The following is an 18,047-nucleotide window of genomic DNA, read 5'->3' as shown; positions in this document are numbered from 1 at the left end:
TTCCTCAAAAAGTTAAAAATAGAACTACCCTACGATCCAGCAATTGTACTACTAGTTATTTACTCAAAGAATACAAAAATTCTAATTCAAAGGGATGTTTACATCAGCATTATCAACAATAGCCAAATGATGGAAAGAGACCAAATATCCATCAACTGATGAATGGATAAAGAAGATGTGGTATGCATATGTATACAATGGACTATTACTCAGCCATAACAAAGAATGAAATCTTGCCATTTGCAACAATGTTGATGGAGCTAGAGGATAAGCGAAATAAGTCAGTCAGAGAAGGACAAACACCATATGATTTCACTTATATGTGTAATTTAAGAAACAAAACAAACAAGCAAAGGGAAAAAAGAAAAGAGAGCCAAACCAAGAAACAAACTCTTAACTATAGAGAACAAACTGATGGTTACCAGAAGGGGAGGGAAGTGGGGGGATGAGTTAAATAAGGGATGAGGATTAAGGAGGGCACTTGTGATGAGCACTGGCTATTGTATGGAAGTGTTGAATCACTAAATTGTACACCTGAAACTAATATTACACTGTATGTTAAGTAACTGGAATTTAAATTAAAGAAATAAATAAATAAGCCCCAAGCAGAAAGGCAGGAATCTTACTGAGCTGAGGAGAAGAAACAGGTTGGAATTTGGGGATGCCAAAGTAGCTAGCATTTGGGAGGAAACATTATAGAGACCCAGGATTTAAAGTAGATTTAACTGAAAAACTGTCCAAATACCCTACCTCACTGACTAACTCCTTAGTTACACATGCCCTGGGTGAGACCCTAAAAACCCAACAGAAAACAGCATCTAAGAGAACAAAGAACTAAGTGAAAGTGTAATTAAATAGCTATGTTATGCTGCAAATATTAAAATTTGATTTTAAGCCCAGGTAAGATGAAGGGAGACAGAGATATCAGTAGATATCCTGTGCTTTCAGTCAACAGAAAAGTATTACATCTGGGAATAAGGGCAAACATGAAATAGAAAATCCTTAATTATGACTAAAGCTGTTTCTCAAAAGAATCAAAATTATCCTCCTATATTTATATACCTGCTAGAAGAAAACTTAGACTTCTGTGAAAGAAGATGACAGCATTTACAGTCTCTCTAATTTTTCATCCACAATATCTGGCTAAAAAAAAAAAAAAAACAGATAACTAAAAGCCAGAATTTAAAAGAACAACAAAAATAGACCTAGAGATAAGATGTTAAAGTAATCAGTGACTTTAATATAAAGATAATTCATGTGTTCAATAAAACTGAGGAGAATATGAAGAATTTCAACAGAGATCTGGAATCTGTTAGAGAACTTCTGGTAAACTGGAACACAAGTCAGTAAACTATATATAAATTTGAAGCACAGAGAGAAAAAGGGATAGAAAACACCAAAAAGAGTGTGAGAGATATATAAAGAATAGTGATAAGTCTAACATGCATGTATTTAATTGGAGTTCTAGAAAGAGGAGATGATGGTTCAGAAACAATATTTGAAGAAACACTGGCTAAAATTGTTTCAAAGTTAATAAAAATCCATTAAACCACAGAATCAAGACACTATGAATCTCACGTAGATTACAAATATAAGGAAAACCACACCTGGGTAGATCACAGTTATATTGCTAATAACCAAGACAAAGAGAAAAATCTTAAAAGCACTCAGAGGGAAAAAAATCCCACACATTACCTTCAAAGAAGCAACAATAAAGCTATAAGCTTACTTTTCAAAAGAAATTACAAAAATCAGGACATAATGGAATGACATTAAAATGCTAAGTTTTTTAAAAATGCCATCCTACTATCTCACCTGGGACTCTATACACAATAGAAATATTATTCAAAAAAAGAAGGCAAAAATTAAGGCCTTTTCAGACAAACAAAAGCTGAGAGAATTTATTACCAATAGATCTTCACCATAACAAATACTAAAGACTTATTCAGCCTGAAGAAAATGATTCCGCATGGAACCACAAGCTTGCATAAAGGAATGAAGAGAACCAGAAAGGGTATGTAATTAATCTAAGTAAAATAGACTGGTTTATAAAAGACAAATATAAAATAATAACAATAATAATATCTTATATGGATTTGATTATAAATAGAAGTAAAATATATGACAATAGCACAATAGATCAGAGAGATAGATAAAGTTAAACTGTTGTAAAATCCTCTAACTGGGGGAAATTGTAAACGTGCCACTTAAAGGTAAACTATAATAAGTCTAGGATGATTGTTGTATTCTATTGTTGCTCAAAAAACTACCCCAAAATGTATTGGTTTAAAGTAATAACATCATTTATTTTGCTTGTAAACCTATAATTTAGGCAGGGCTCAGTGGGGTCATCTTGTCTCTACTCAGAATCAGCTATGGTGGCTCAAAGGCTGAATACTGGAACCATCTGAAGACTTATTAACTTATCTGCCTGGTAGTTGGCACTAGCCATTGGCTGAAATCTCCTTGGGGCTATGCCCAGAATACCTCCGTGTAGTCATTCCATATGGCTGCCTAACATAGCATGGTGGCTGGATTCCAAGGTTGGGTGCTTAGGGAATAGAGCCAAGCAGAAGCTATATCACCTTTCCTAACCTATCATCAGAAGTCATGCAGTGTCACTTCCACTACATTCTATTGGTTTAGAAGCAAGTCACTATGGACAACCCACATTCAGAGGGAGGGAAAGTCGAACTCTTCCTGTTGTTGGGAGGAATATCAAAGAGTAAGTTTAAAAAGCACAAGTGTAAGTTTCAACAACTTTCAAGTTGTATATTCTACATACAAGTGTTTAGTCAGGTATATTTATTGAAAATATCTTTTTCCAATTAGTAGCTTATGTCTCATTCTCTCCTTTCATGAAGAGAAGTTCTTACTTATAGTACACTTTATCATGTTTTCCCTTAAACTTAATGGTTTTTGTGTGTCCTAATTAGGAAGCTGACCCCAAGGTCATGATGATATATTCTTACTTTTCATGTCTTGATCAACAATAATTTAGAATTAATTTTTATGTATAGTGTGAGGTTGGGATCAAGTTTTCTTTTCTTTTTTTTTTTTTTTTTTGGATATCCTATTGACTAGGAACAATTTATTATAATGAAGATGTTCCACTGTAGAGTTACCTGTGTCTTAAATCAATGGCATATACAATGAGTATGTTTCAGGACTTTCTGTTCTATTCCATTTGTCAATTAGTCTATCCTAGTGAACACTATGCTATTTTTTTTAAGTTTATTTTGAGAGAGACAGAGACGGCATGAGTAGGAGAGGGGCAAAGAGGGAGAGGGAGAGAAGGAGAATCCCAAGCTGATTCTACACTGCCAGCACAGAGCCCGATGTGGGGCTCAAACTCACAAACTCTGAGATCATGACCTGAGCCTAAACCAAGAGCCATTCGCTCAACTGACTGAGCGACCCAGGTGCCCCAACACTACACTATTTTAATTACTATGACTCTAATAAATCTTGATAGTCCGGTAAGCTAGTCTCTCACCTTGTTCTTTGAGTGTGTATCAGATCCTTGGATTTCCATAGAAATTTTAGAATTAGCTTGTCGAGTTTCACATAGGTTAAGATTTTGATTGCACTATAGCTATAGATCAATAAAAAGAGAACTGACATCTATATAATATTGAGTCTTCCAATCCATGAACATAACATCCCTCCATTTATTTAGGTCTTCTTTAATCTCTCTCAGTACTCTTTCATAGTTTTTGATATTGAAGACCTGTGGGTCTTCATTAGATTCAGTCATAAGATTTTTATATTTGTAATACTATTAGTCTCTTAAATTCACTTTGTAATTATTCATACCTGGTTTGTAAAAATATAATTGTGCTTCTATTTGTATTTGCATAACAACTTGCATCCAGTAATCTCTAAATTCTTTTGAATACACTATGGATAGATGTGTCATCTGCAAATGGAAAGAATTTTATTTCCTCCTTTCTGGTCTCTGTTTTCTGCTTGCCTTAATGTACTGACTAGCACTTTTATACAATGTTGAATAGAAATAGTGATAAAGGACATTCTGTACTTGAGAGAACTGGGATTGATGAGACTTCTATTTAGAACTCTTTGAACTTATTCATGTGTATTTTTAAGTGTATTACCCACTTAAAAATATAAATCATTTAACAACTTAAAGGCCATAATTTTCACTTATGAAGCATACTTAGTAGTTATATTTTTCTTTACTATAGAAGGAAATGCTGCATAATTAGGAATTAAAGATCCTGTGGAACACTTAATGAGCATAAGCATAGATATGCCATTCCAGCACCAATTTAAAAAAAAAACTTGTGTTGACAGAAGAAAATCGAGTCTTCGTTTCAGTGAGCTAAAAATGAACTGAGACAATTAAAGTTACATTTTCTGTAAGCCTGTCTTGCTCCAAAGACCATTACTTAGGTTTAGGAAGTGGGGGTGTCCAGCAAGTGGCATCTGTTGCCTATTATCAGGAGCAGAAATCTGAGAGCTTCTGCCATTGCATCTTGGTATCAGTTTAGTTGTCAAGGAAAACACAATGCAGTCAACTACTTGATGGAACAATTCTTCACTCATATGAAGACCGAGTAGTATCAGTTTTAGTAGTGAATGTCAGTTTTCCATGCAAGAGTTCCCTCCCAGAAGCCGATCTAGGGCAATTGGCCTGTACGGACCCATCTTGTTGTTTAGCAACCCCTTGCCAAAGGGTATATCCTCTTTCCAAAGTGGAGTTGGCCAGGTGTCATATTACATACACAGGCACTATAACACACACAATGCTTAAGCAGAAAAAAGTACACATTGAGTTTGAAGTGGAAAGATATTCAGACAATTCCAGCACAAGCTATAGAGACTATGTCTCTTGGTAAGAAGTGTTCTGGGCCCAAGACCCAGTCTTGTGTGACCCAGTGGGGAGTCAAAAGACTGTAGCTTCAGACTGCCTTTCTCAATAGATTGGCTCTTTCATAGGAAACAAAGTAAAATTACGAGAGTCACAATATTAAATGAGTTAGAAAATATATACTTAATTACCCTGAGAGTTTTTATCCATAGCAAAGCTTCATAATGAAGCATAAGGATACAAGATTTATAATCCATGTTTTATTATCTATGAGCAATTGAGCAATTTCTAAATTTCTCTGAACTTTACTTTTCTTGTATGTAGTAAAATGGAGCTAATACCACCAGCTTCCAAGTTGTAACATATTAACTGAGATAACATATGTAAAATCCCTACCACCTCCCAAGACAGTCATTAAATGCTCACCTGCAGGGTCAAACTTACAAGAAAATCTGGGTAGTATAAGTGCCTTTCTTTATAATAAGAAAACTAGCAAATAAAGTATTACTAGGCAATTTTATTTAATACTTTACATATCTGAATAACTGATTAAAAATCAAATGTTTATCAGTTTTTAAAGAGTTGCACAAAAGGAAAATAATAGGGAAAGTAATAGCCTGTTTGCCAAATTCAATTGGATGTGGGCTCAGTTTCATTAAACCTAAAAAAAATTCTAAGTCTTTAGATGCTGAGACTCCAAAAAGTAGCAGTTGGAATTAATACTGGTTTTGGATTCACGATTCACAGAAATCATTATATTTTCTTTCTTGATGCTGTAGATGTTTAACAACATGTTGATAGAAGCCTAACTTCTTGCATGGATTACACATCAAAACACCAATTTGCGCAAATAAATTAGAAATTGACAACAAATACATTCAGATATTATGGAACTGTATAACAAATACAAAGTTATTAACTTTCCAGAGGGATTTAAAAAAGTATTAATAAAGAGTGGTCTTTTTCATCATCCTCAAAAATTCTTCCTCACTTACTTCTCCATCCCTATCACGATCAGCTTCATCAAGCATTTCCTATAAAACAAAATGTAAATATGGTATGTGAAATCATTAAAAATGAATGATATAATATTCAAATATATATACAAATTTTATTTTGAATGTATTTGAGTCCATCTAAGGAATATTAAAATTGTAATAAAATTAAAATTGTAATATATTTTATTTATAATATATAAATTACAATTGCATATAAATATATATAAATTACAATTGTATATAATATATATAAATTACAATTGTATATATACATGTAAGTTATAAAAATTATAAAAATAAGTAAAATTTACCTGAAGTTCATCATCTGTTAAATTTTCCCCTAGTTCCTTAGCAACCCTCTTGATATTGTTTAGTGTTATGCTTCCAGTATCATCATCATCAAATAATTTGAAAGCCTTCAATATTTCTTCTTTCTCACTCTTTAAAAACAGAAACAACTAACTGTCATTAATCTTTCATTTATTTATTCTATCAAATTGGACTTATGGGTGTTTGAGGTCTAGAGCAGCAATCTGCCAAGTAGCTGCGTTCATTTACTGTTCTAACTTTTAACAATTATTCCAAGGCACTCACATCTGCTCTCAGGGTATTTAAATTCAGAATTTGTTAAAGTGGAAGAGGCAAGGGTGATAAAGATAATGGATCTCTATTAACTCCAGTAACTGATACCAACTACCAAAAAATGTAAGCTCTAACAGGGAGGTTGTCTCATCCAATGCTCTCTAGAACAGTGCCTAGCAAAAATAGGCACTCAAGAGGTGTTTGCTGAACTCAAGGCTTCAACGTGCTGACCCCATTTTCTTTATCCAGCCATTTATCTTTATTATTTCCTAACAACCTTCTCCACACCGGACAGTCTTTATTACTACCCTGAAAACATCTTTAATCTTGCTATTCCTGTCTATCTAAATCCCACCCATTTTTAAAGACCTAGTTCCAATTCATTGATTGCTCCAGCCAAAAAAAAAAAAGTAGAAGGCTATTGCTTGTATTTCTTTGAAAAACAAAATCACTACTATACCATTTTTACACTCATTATGGCAAAAAAATCTTCGAAACTAATGGTGCCATTTCCTTCTTTGTCGATTTCAGCTATCATTTTTTTAATTTCTTCTTTCTTTGGTTCAAATCCTAAGGCTTGCATTGCAATCTGAAATAGAAAGCAAATAAATAATATGCCACGGTCTCATTCCTAGCTTTTAAATTACCTAATAATTACTAGATTTTCTCTTTTTTACTATGGACTAGACATAAACCTAGAAAGTCAGGTCAGCAGGCCTAGGTTCCAATTCCACTATGCCATAGGATATGTTACTGTTACACCCAGAGTTTTTGTTGTATTCATTCATAAAACAAGAATAAATGCCTAAAAAGATATAATTTTGTTAGTATGGGGCAGGTGCATACACTGAAGGTGTAGGAGTCCATAATGAAGAGACTTTATATCAAGCTTTTAGAAGGCTGCTGTTAAAGACTGAAAGATTTGTTTTTAAAATGTTTTAGAATTAGAAGTAATTTCAAAACCTTCAATTCTTTCACATCTATGGTTCCAGACCCATCAACATCAAATAAATCAAAGGCCTCTTTAATTTCTTGCTTTTGGGTTTCATTCAATTCAAGTTTTGCTGCTCTTTTCTTCCATTGGTCTGAACTTGTGGATGCCTGTAATAAACACACATGTGTGTGAAAAACTACGTAACAGGAAAAGTTACCAGAACCAGAAAAATTGATAAGTACATAAGCATATTCAAGAACCCTATTCCCTAGTACATAATGACCATCAACAATTTCTACCTTTTCCTTTTGCTAACATTTATGCTATTAGTTATTAATATCTTGGTGGAAAGCTTGGTTCTTTTTACCACTTGTTTTTCCTTCAACCTAGTAGAACATTAGATGTTATGTCAGAATGGACTGGCCTTACTTGGTATATTTGAAAAAAAGTGTTTAAGGCATACCTTTTACCTAGGCCTATATATCTCATAATAAGATTTATTTTGTGGGATATGCTTGACTGAAACATGATATCCTTTCCCATCTTTTAGCGTACTTTCCTATATTGCAGAGGCTAAGAAATGAAAAAACTACATCTTCCAGGTGAAAAACTACTCCAGCGATCTGGATAAGAATAAATGTTGGGCCAATTATCAATATCCAGGTAAAGTGGAGGTCATCTGCCTGCTGTGTGCCATTTTCTGCTGGCAAGCAAGGTCACAGAGTTACTCCTGGGTTGTTCTGCAGCCTTATTTCAATATCTTGTCTCCCCATCTTTGGGTTAGGAAGCCGTAGCGGCAGAGACGGCAACTGGACTCCACGTTCCTGTGCACCTAGTCTCCAGTTTCGCGTGGTTTCGTTGTGGTAGCAGCAGATTCTTGATCCCTGGACCGCAAATCCACTGGTGTGGTCTTCAACTCCACAGTTGAGCCTTCACAACCTTCACCTTCCCAACAGTAGCAGAATTCGTAGCTATCCCAGCCAGTCACTTTTTCGGAGGTCAGGACCTCTTTCCTAGAGACCTAGACCCTCCAACAGATTTTAAGTTTCTTATTCTCTGTATTCAATTCCTCTCTGGCCGAACAGTGGTTTCATTTCCATCATAGAACCTACAGCGGAGTGCTGGTATTAGCAGTTGGCGGGGATAAACTGGAGACCCGCTCTTGCGTCCTTAAGAGACACGGGCAATGTGCTTCTATTTGACCACGAGAGGAGGAGTTACTAAACGACACTCGAGGATCAGGAGGCGAGTAATATATTTCACAAACCAAAAACGATTTCTTCTCTGCTCCGGGGAGAGATTTCAGCACCAGCCCTGGCCCAACAAGCGGTTACAGCTTCACACTCACCATGTCACCAACCGGTGCCCTCAGCCGGGACCTCCCGATCTCAGCCGCCGGCAGCGCAGCCCAACGGCTGTCTTCACAGTTCAGAAACCGTTGCTAAGGCCGCTCTCGCCAGCCTCACCAGCAGCCCCGCCCACCGAGGCCTACTGATTGACAGTAGTTCCACCCAATAGTCAGAAAAGAAGGCCCTTGAGGCCAGCCCCCTCTCCCTACTCTCTACCAATAGAGTAACGCTCTGCCTTTCCCAGCCAACCCTTAAGCAGAACTTTTCCTCTGGTTTCTTAGCGACCAGCCCCGCCCAGCCGGCCCTCTCGCCCCGCTTCGCGCATGCGCAAAATGCCGGCGGCGAAGGGGGCGTCTTCGTCCCGAAGCCCTGGCGTCCAAGGGCCGGCCAGGACCGCGACTGGAGGTGGGAAGCTGGGAACTGGAGCCTCGGGTGAAGATGGAGAAAAGAGCTAGGTTAGTAACGAGGTGCTTCCACTGACTGCTAAGTCTTCAGTGCAGCCTTATTTGCTTTTTTGACCTCTTCTTGCCCGGGGTTATGATTGAGAATCTAGGGCCTGGCGGGCCGGGTAAATTTGGTCCAGTTTTGGTTTACCATCCGACTGGGATTACCAGAGGTGGAGGGGACTGCCCTTTCCATGCGCCCCTAGATATTTCTCAGCTTCCACAGTGCCTGGGGATTGGCCTTTAACATTTCCCTCTGGTTCGGAGAGATTCTGGCGCGGTAGGGGTATGACTGGAAAGAAGTGGGGATGGCGACTGGAAGGAAGCCGGATAAGGTGTTGTGATGCACCAAGCCTCACTGCATAGGAAAGGGTTTTTACCTGTGTTGTAGTATTTATTCGCCGAGCAGGACTTTGGCCCCACCCATATTACTGTCAGACAGACACCGCCCCCCATCCCCCACCTCATCCCCAGCCATTCCAATGGTTTGAATCCCAAGATTTGACCGGCTTTCCAGCCATATCCAGCATAGATCCATACTCATGAGTCAGTCACACACAAGTAGTCTGATAATCCAATAGACTCAGGATTTAGAAGCCCATAACTGCTGTAAATCAAAGCAAATTTTTGCCCAGAGGGCCAGACTTGCTGGTTTGCCCAATCATGAATCTGGTTAGGGACCAGCTTAAGGGTGGGAAAGAATGAGGTGGACCTCTGACTTCCTGGTAGGAATGAAGTGATGATAGCCCTTTAAAATTTCTAACCCTAATAGCTTACACATCAGGATTCTTTTTATGCCTTCTGCAGTACCTTCTGCAGAGTAAGTACTTTATTTAACAAAAATCATACAGGCTTCTCCAGCAGTGAGTGGATTCAGAAGGAACATTAACTTTTGCCTAGATTTTTTTCCCTTTATCCCACTTACTCCTTGAAGTTAGGGCAAGAAAAATGTACAAAGTACATTCTTGAGCAGTCTCCCAAATCACTGTTCATACTGTAGTAAATAGAAACATGGCACATTTTCTAAAACCATCATCCTGTCTGGTTCACATTATATCCTAGTCAGACATCCAAGCTTTGTAATCATAGATAAACAGCTCATTAGGATTCTGGAAAATAGGTAAGGTTATTCTAATATGAGAAGTTTTGTTTTTTTTTTTTCTGTATTAAGTTGTCCCAGTGGAAATTAAAATGATGCAAGTTCAAGATATTTTGTGAACTAAGTAAAAATATTCATTCACTTATAATACAGCTGACTCTTGAACAACATGGATTTGAACTGTGTGGGCCCACTTACACATAGATATTTTTTTGGAGATTTGCCACAATTTGAAAAGACTCCCGGTTGAACCTCATAGCCTAGAGATGTTGAAAAATTTTAAGAAAAAGGTATTATTATAAAAACACAGTATATAATACATATGACATAAAATATGTGTTAATCGACTGCTTATGTTATTGGTAAGGCTTCCAAACAACAGTAGGCTATTGGTAGTTAAGTTTCAGGTGAGTTAAGAGTTATATTTGGATTTTCGGTTGTGCACTGATTGGTTGGGGCCCCTAACTCTCAGTGTTTAAGGGTTAACTGTGTATTGATTTTTCAGGCCATTGGTCTCACTGGGAAAGTTCCTTTTGATCACTTTCAAGGACATTTACTGCATCTTTTCTACTAATATTTTCAGGATTTCTGAGACCCAGAAATAGTGACCAAACATATAGAACCAGATTCTAACCTAGATAAAGTTTGATCTCATGGCAATTAAAAGGCTGAAGTAATATATTAACCTGCTTTTATATCACTTTATGATTTAGGTTCTTATATTTGGGAAATTAACTTCTAGTGAAAATGATTTTTTAATTATAGGCTCAGATTACAATTTCTAGGTCTTGGGTAGGAAGTACTTAGTCTTGAAAAATAGCTGTTATTAATGTAATTGTATTATAAAACAATAATAGTAATAATAATTAATCTAAGAAAATATTAAATCCATTGGCACTCTTAAGTAAATCTATAATTATTTAATACTTTCCACATGTACTGTGCCAACTATTGGGTGAGTTTGAAAGGAACTGAATGTAGAGTATAAAGAAGAATAAAAGCAACCCACAGATTAGTCGGGGAGAAAGGCACAGACACAAATACAGAATTTGAAATTCAGGGTGCTAAGTGCTTCAGTAGGTGTGTGTAGAAAGTGCTTGAGCACAGGAAAGAGGCACTGTTCCTTCCTGGTGCATTGGAGAAGGTTATATTCAAAATGTGGCATTTGTCTTGGGTCATGAAAGATACACAGCATTTGCCAAAGTGAAGAAAGGGTAGGATATTCAAATCTGAATATAGCATGTGTAAAAATGAAAATAAATGTGTCTTCTCGTGTGGCAAGATCATAGGGTTTATATGGAAGGGTGGAAAATGAGTCATAAATTACATTGAGGTCCAATTATGGGACACCTATGTCAAGCTAGGGAGTAAAGATTTTATTTTATAAGATAAACAGATGTTTTTAGGCAATGGAGTGCTTTGATTAGGTTTGTGCTTTTCAAAGATAATTCTGACAACCATGTGAAGGAGGTACCGTTTTGGAATCATGGGATCTCAACTAAGACAGTGCCATATAGGAATCACATCAACTCTAAAGGTGATTGAAACTTAAATTTGTGGTGGGGGAATACTGACAGCACCATCTGTTTAATCTTTTCAGTTTTGTACTTAAAAGTTAAGATTTAGCAAATATGGTGAAAGCCATTTCTTCATTTGCTCACCAGATACTTCTTGAGTGTCTGCAGTATGTCAGACAATATTTTTGTTATGTGGGATACCTCAGTGACTAAAATTATCCTCCTGGGAATTAGATTTCAACAGAGGGAGATAGCTGAGAAATAATAATAGGTATGTAAACTGTGTACTATTTTATAAGGTGATAAATGTTATGGAAAAAAAGGAAGTAGAGCAGTTAACAGGAATCCAAGTAGTTAAAGTTCATCCAAACAGTTAAAGGGAATTCTACACTCAGAAAGGAAGAGCTTGTGGTGTTAAATAGGGTGCCCAAGCGTGGGCCTCGTTGAAAAGGGGAAATTTGAGTAAATACTTAGAGGTGGCAAGGCAATAGATTTCCCAGGGAAGACCATCCCAGAAAGTGGGAGCAACTAGAACAGAAATTATAAGTTAAGGAGCGTGCCTTGCATGTTCCAGGAACAGAAAGGAGGCCAGAGCCAAGTGCTCAAGGGATAGTGTAGTAGGAAACAAAGAGGGGTAAGAAGGAGGGGTGCAGATTACTAGGGCTTAAAGACTTTAATTTTCATTCCTGGTGAAATGGGAAGGCATTGCAGTATTTTGAGCAGAGAAGTGAAAGGATCTGAGTTAACTGTTTAAAAGGAGTCCTGTGTGAGACAAAGGAGCAAAAGCCTTTATGTTCCAAGTTGAAGGTTTTTTAAGTAATGGAATCATATGATTAGACTGCTATATTAGGAATAGATGAGATACGCAAACTATTGATTTTGATGATGACAAAAGCTAATCATACCTGTCAGAAAATAATAGTATTTTTAAAAATTCAACTCCTAAAAAGCATTGCATGTCTTAGTATTCTAAAACAAATTCCATATACAGGACTAGACATGATAAGAGGAAAAGAAAGCTGCTTCTGATGTCAAAACCCAGTGAAGTAGTATGAATGCTTCTATTACAGCTTTAAAATGTTCAAGAAACATTAAGCTGACAAGTAAAGTTGTTAAGGATCTCAATAATAAAATAGCTGTTTGTGGAAGACACTGGTGCTGATGTATCTCAGAACAAGAATCAGAGTGTGTCAATTCAATGCCAAGAATAGTTACCAGAGGTGTTTTTATCTTTGGAATTATGTATTTCACCATCCGCTTGACTGTCGTTGCCTTTTTTATACTCCACTTTTTAGAAGATGAATGATTTTTATTTTATGCTAATTAACTAATCTCTCTAAAATAATTACTTAGGAGCTTTTCTAACCTTAGGAATGCTAAGACTGGCTTTTTTTTTTTTTTAATTGCTGCTGAAACAAAATAGTCTTCAAATGCTGAAACAGCATTTCTCTTGAATATTTATTTATTTGTTTATTCATATTTTATTGAGTAGAATTGACACACAGTGTTACATTAGTTTCAGGTGTACAACATAGTGATTCCACAGCTCTGTATGTTATGCTATGCTTATCACAAGTGGAGCTACCATCTGTTGCCGTACAACACTATTACAATACCATTGACTATATTCTTTATGTTGTACTTTCATCCCTGTGACTTATTCCTTCTATAATTGGGAACCTGTACCTCCCACTCTTCTTCATCCCTTTTTAACCATTCCCTTCCCTCCAGCAACCACCAGTTTGTTCTCTGTATTTATGGATCAGTTTCTGCTTTGTGGTTTGTTTTGTTTTTTTAATTTTACATATAAGTGAAATAACTGAATATTTTTTAGATCAGTTTTATGTAACTTTTTGTCTGTAGATTAGTTTTAGTAATTTCGTGTCTTCTCTTGGAAAACCTTTTTCACATAAATTAAATACAGACTTTGAAAGCTTGAGTAAGTTTGAAATAGCCCGTGGCTTTTTTCCTTTTGTTCTAAATTCTCTGTAACTTTTCCATTCATATAGTAATATCTTGTGATTTAAACATAGTATAGAGGGGGCACCTGAGTGGCTCAGTTGGTTAAGCAGCCTACTTTAGCTCAGGTCATGATCTCAAGGTGAAACGCCCAGAGTCCAGGAGACCCCAAAAACGAACCACCAGAGTCCAGAGTCAAAGCTAAGCAGCAAGGGTCATTTATTGCAGGTTCGAACCTGGACCTCTGCGCACTCGTTGCCGGTGACGCTAAGAGGCCCCGAGAGAGGTTTTTACAGCCCTTTTGTAGACAGGTACAAACAAGTCATGGGGAAATCAGGGATTTTCCACAGTTACAGAGCTGTGATTGGTTGATGTTTAAAGTTGGACACTTAGCAGTATTCGATTGGTTCCTGCCTTTAGGTCAGACCATAACTGGGGGTACGGGTATCTCAATGATTGATCAGGAATACACGGGCGCACCAAGCAACAATGATTGATCAGGAATACACGGGGGCGCCAAGCAATTGTACAGAAGCGGAACAAGCTGGTTAGGCTTGGTTAGGTTTCAGTTTCCCGTAACTTAAGCTTTTAAGTTTCAGTTTTCTCAGGCCTCTCAAAGGGTGGGGAGTTCAAGCCCCATATCAGGCCCTCTGCTGTCAGTGCAGAGCCTGCTTCGGATCCTCTGCCCCACTCTCTCTCTGCCCCTCCCCTGCTCATGCTTTCTCTCTCACTCTCAAAAATAAATAAATATTTAAGAAAAAAAAAAAGGCGGATTGTTAAAAAAATTTATAGAGAGGAAACCATAAGAGAGACTCTGATGCTTAGAGAAAAAAGGGCATAGCCATATTAAGGGTATGAACAGGTTTAGAAGAAGGCAATAAGGGGCGCCTGGATGGCTCAGTCAGTTGAGCGTCCGACTTCGGCTCAGGTCATGACCTCACGGTTTGTGAGTTCAAGCCCCGCATCGGGCTCTGTGCTGACAGCTCAAAGCCTGGAGCCTGCTTCAGATTCTGTGTCTCCCTCTCTCTCTGCCCCTCCCCTGCTCATGCTCTGTCTCTGTCTCTCTCTCTCTCAAAAATAAATGTTAAAAAAAAATTTAGAAGAAGGCAATAAGGTTTGGAAGTGGGAAATGCAATGGAAGATTCTACAGAAGAGAGGGTGAATTGCTATCATGTTGGGTAGAGGGGCAGCCAGAAGGTAGTATTGTATGGTAGTTAATAACATGGGACTTTGGTTTTAGACAAATCTGGGTTTTAGTTCATAACCTATTACTTACTAGCTGTGAGATTTTGTAAGTTACTTAACAATTTTTCATTTTCATAGGCTTTTTGCACCTCATTATATTGTGAGAACTATATTACATAGTGCATGTAAAGTACCTCATACTTAATAAGCTCTCAAAACATGTTAGAAATTAGAAACAAGCAAAAAGCCAGTCATTTTAAGCTTGTCTTTTCAACAAATTATTCTAGAGCAACTGGATATCCAGGAAGGAACAAAATGACCCCTACCTCACACCATTTACAAAAAATCAGTTTAAGATGAATTGCAAACATAAATGTAAAAGCTAAAACAAAAAGAGCAGAGTTGGAGTTTCACACTCCCTTGCTTCAAAACTTGCCACAAAGCTATAATAATCAAAAAAGTGGTCCTGGCATAAGGATGGACATATAGACCAATGAGATAGGATTGAAAGTCCACAAATAAACCCAAAAGTCTATTGCCAATTGATTTTTGACAAAGATGCCAAAACCACTCAATGGTGAAAGAATAGTCTTTCAATAAATGGTGCTGGGACAATTTGACATCCAATGCAAAAGAATGAAGTTGGTCCCCTACTTCACCCCATATAGAAAAATCAGATGTATCAATTAACATAAGACATAAAACTATAAAATTCTTTGAGGAAAACACTGGGTCAGATCTTTGTGACTTTGGATTTGGCAGTATATTCTTAAATATGACACCAAGAGCATGAGCAACAAAGAAAAAATAGACAAATTAGGCTTCATTAAAATGGAAAACTTTTATGCATCAAAGTACCTTATCAAAAAAGTAGAAAATACAACATACAGAGAGAAAATGTCTGTAAGTTGTATTCTGATAAGGTTCTAATTTCCAGAATATATAAAGAACTCTTACAATTCAACAACAAAAAGAGAGCCCAATTTTAAAACGGGCAAAAGATTTGAATAAATATTTCTCCAAAGAAAAAATGTAAATGGCCAACTGGTAAATGAAAAGATGCTCAACATCATTAGTCATTAGAGAAATGCAAGTCAAAATCACAATGAAATATCGCTTCATATCCACTAAGATGTCTATTTAAAAACAATAACAAAACAAAAAAAAAATGGAAGATTTGTATTGGTAAGCATACTGGGTTGAATAGTGTTCCTTCAAAATTTATGTCTACCCAGAATCTCAGAATGTGATTTTATTTAGAAATGGGGTCTTTATAGAACTTGTTAGTTAAGATGAGGTCATAGTAAATTAGGGTGGACCCTAAATACAATGACTTGTGTCTTTTTAAGAAAGCCATGTGAAAGAGAAGCAGATATTCAAGTTTTGTTACCAAAAGCCACGGACCTCCAGGAGGCAACTCGAAGCTGGAAGAGATTTCTCGAGAGCCTTCAGAAGGATCATGGCCCTGCAGACACCTTGATTTCTTCTGGACTCCAGAACCATGAGAGAATAAAAATGTATTGTTTTAAGCCACCCTGTTTTTGGTAATTTAGCGTAGCTGCCCTAGGAAATCAATACAGCAGGGATGTGGAGAAATTTCTTGCTGGTGAGAAAGTAAAATGGTTTAGCTGCTATAGAAGATAGTTTGGTGGTTCCTCAGAAGGTTAAACATAAAATTACCATGTGACCACTCCTAGGTGTATACCCAAAGTAATTGAAAACAGATATTCAAACACTTGTACACAAATGTTGATAACAACACAAATTCACAATAGTCAAAAGATAGAAACAATTCAAATATTTATCAGCAGATAAATAAACAAGATGATATATACATACAATAGAATATTACTCAGCCCTAAAGGGAATGAAGTACTGATGCATAATACAGTGTGGATAAACCTCAAAAACATTATGCTCAGTGAAAGAGTATTGTGTGATTCTATTTACATGAAATATCCAGAATAGGTAAATCCATAGAGACATAAAGCAGATTGGTTGCTAGAGGCTGGAGGAGAGAACAGGAAGAGAATGTTTAATGGCTTTAAGGGTTTTCTTTTGGGGTGAGGGAAATGTTTTAGAACTAGATAAAGGTAGTGATTGTACAACACTGTGAATGTACTAAGTGACACTGAATTGTACATTTTAAAATGGTTTATGTTACGTGTTCACCTCATTTAAAAAAAAAAAAAAGATTAAAACCATGACGTTTTTAGAAGAAGTATAGAAGAATATCTTTTGTAGTCAAGGGTAGGCAAAACTTTTAAAAATAGAACCCAGTAAATGATAATCTTTTATAAAAAGATAAGTGAACTAGGGAAGTAGATTTTCAGGCAATACTAAGGGCCACTTGAGGTTTGAAATGACACCAGTATGGTTGTGTGTGTTTTTCTGTTTATTTCAGCTGTACCAGGGTAAGCATGGAGTAGACAGAGAGTTGGATTTCATCAGGCTTTGTGACTTTGCAAGGTGAGTAGGATGAACCTAAAGAGGGATAAGGATTTTGAGGGTATATGTGCAAGGGAGTGATTGTAATTGACAAATAAGAATTTAGAATTTAAACTGAGTAAGTCGAGAATTGATAATATGGGGGTGAGGGGTAAAGGACAGCAAAAACATGCTAAGATCAGATCATTGTAAGATATCATGGGTCTCAGGATTAGAGTATTGGAGTCCTAGAATATATTTTTATGCTGTCTAGGGATATGTCTGAGTGTATCAAGAGTTTTATTTTTATTTTACAGAATTGAAATTTTCACAAAAGAGCATTTGTACCTGATTTCAGACAACTCATTGAACGTTTTCCTAGGCTGTGCTCACTTTTCTCTAGTCCTTGAAAGCTTATAGGAAGCTACTCTTGAGGAATAGTTGTGTTATGGCTTCCTCCTGATCTTAAGGTATCTCAAATGGTAGTGTTCCTCAGCTTCAAGGATGAATCTAGGTATTCTAGAAACAAATTTATCTGGGGCACCTGGGTGGCCCAGTCAGTTAAGCGTCCGACTTCAGCTCAAGTCATGATCTCATGGCTTGTGAATTCAAGCCCCATGTAGGGCTCTTGCTGACAGCTCAGAGCCTGGAACCTGCTTCGGATTCTGTGTCTCCCCTCCCTTGCTTGCACTCTGTCTCTCTCTCTCTCTCTCTCTCAAAAAT

General features: G+C 36.9%; 2 protein-coding genes across 5 annotated transcripts in view; one reads left to right on the top strand and one right to left on the bottom strand.

Moving 5' to 3' along the window:
- Positions 1 to 5,704: 5,704 nt before the first annotated feature.
- Positions 5,705 to 8,804, bottom strand: LOC122217887 (centrin-4). Its single transcript, XM_042935573.1, has 5 exons — positions 8,694 to 8,804; positions 7,375 to 7,512; positions 6,872 to 7,000; positions 6,141 to 6,269; positions 5,705 to 5,865 (listed from the first exon to the last, which is right to left on the bottom strand). Exons 1-5 carry the CDS (start codon positions 8,694 to 8,696, stop codon positions 5,776 to 5,778), a joined length of 489 nt encoding a protein of 162 aa, XP_042791507.1. The 5' UTR covers positions 8,697 to 8,804; the 3' UTR covers positions 5,705 to 5,775.
- A 36-nt stretch (positions 8,805 to 8,840) lies between these two features.
- The window catches only part of BBS12 (Bardet-Biedl syndrome 12), a 68,238-nt gene continuing 59,031 nt past the window's right edge, over positions 8,841 to 18,047 (top strand). For 2 of the 4 annotated variants that reach the window (XM_042935563.1, XM_042935566.1), the window contains exons 1-2: positions 8,841 to 9,149; positions 17,302 to 17,366. The gene's annotated coding sequence lies outside the window, so the exon portion shown is untranslated. Of the gene's footprint in view, positions 9,150 to 16,246; positions 16,415 to 17,301; positions 17,367 to 18,047 lie in introns of all 4 variants that reach the window. The other 2 variants (XM_042935565.1, XM_042935564.1) reach the window with 2 other exon arrangements.

Source organism: Panthera leo, chromosome B1, assembly GCF_018350215.1.
Source record: "Panthera leo isolate Ple1 chromosome B1, P.leo_Ple1_pat1.1, whole genome shotgun sequence".
NCBI classification, from domain to species: domain Eukaryota; kingdom Metazoa; phylum Chordata; class Mammalia; order Carnivora; family Felidae; genus Panthera; species Panthera leo.
This window is presented reverse-complemented; position numbering and strand designations above follow the sequence as displayed.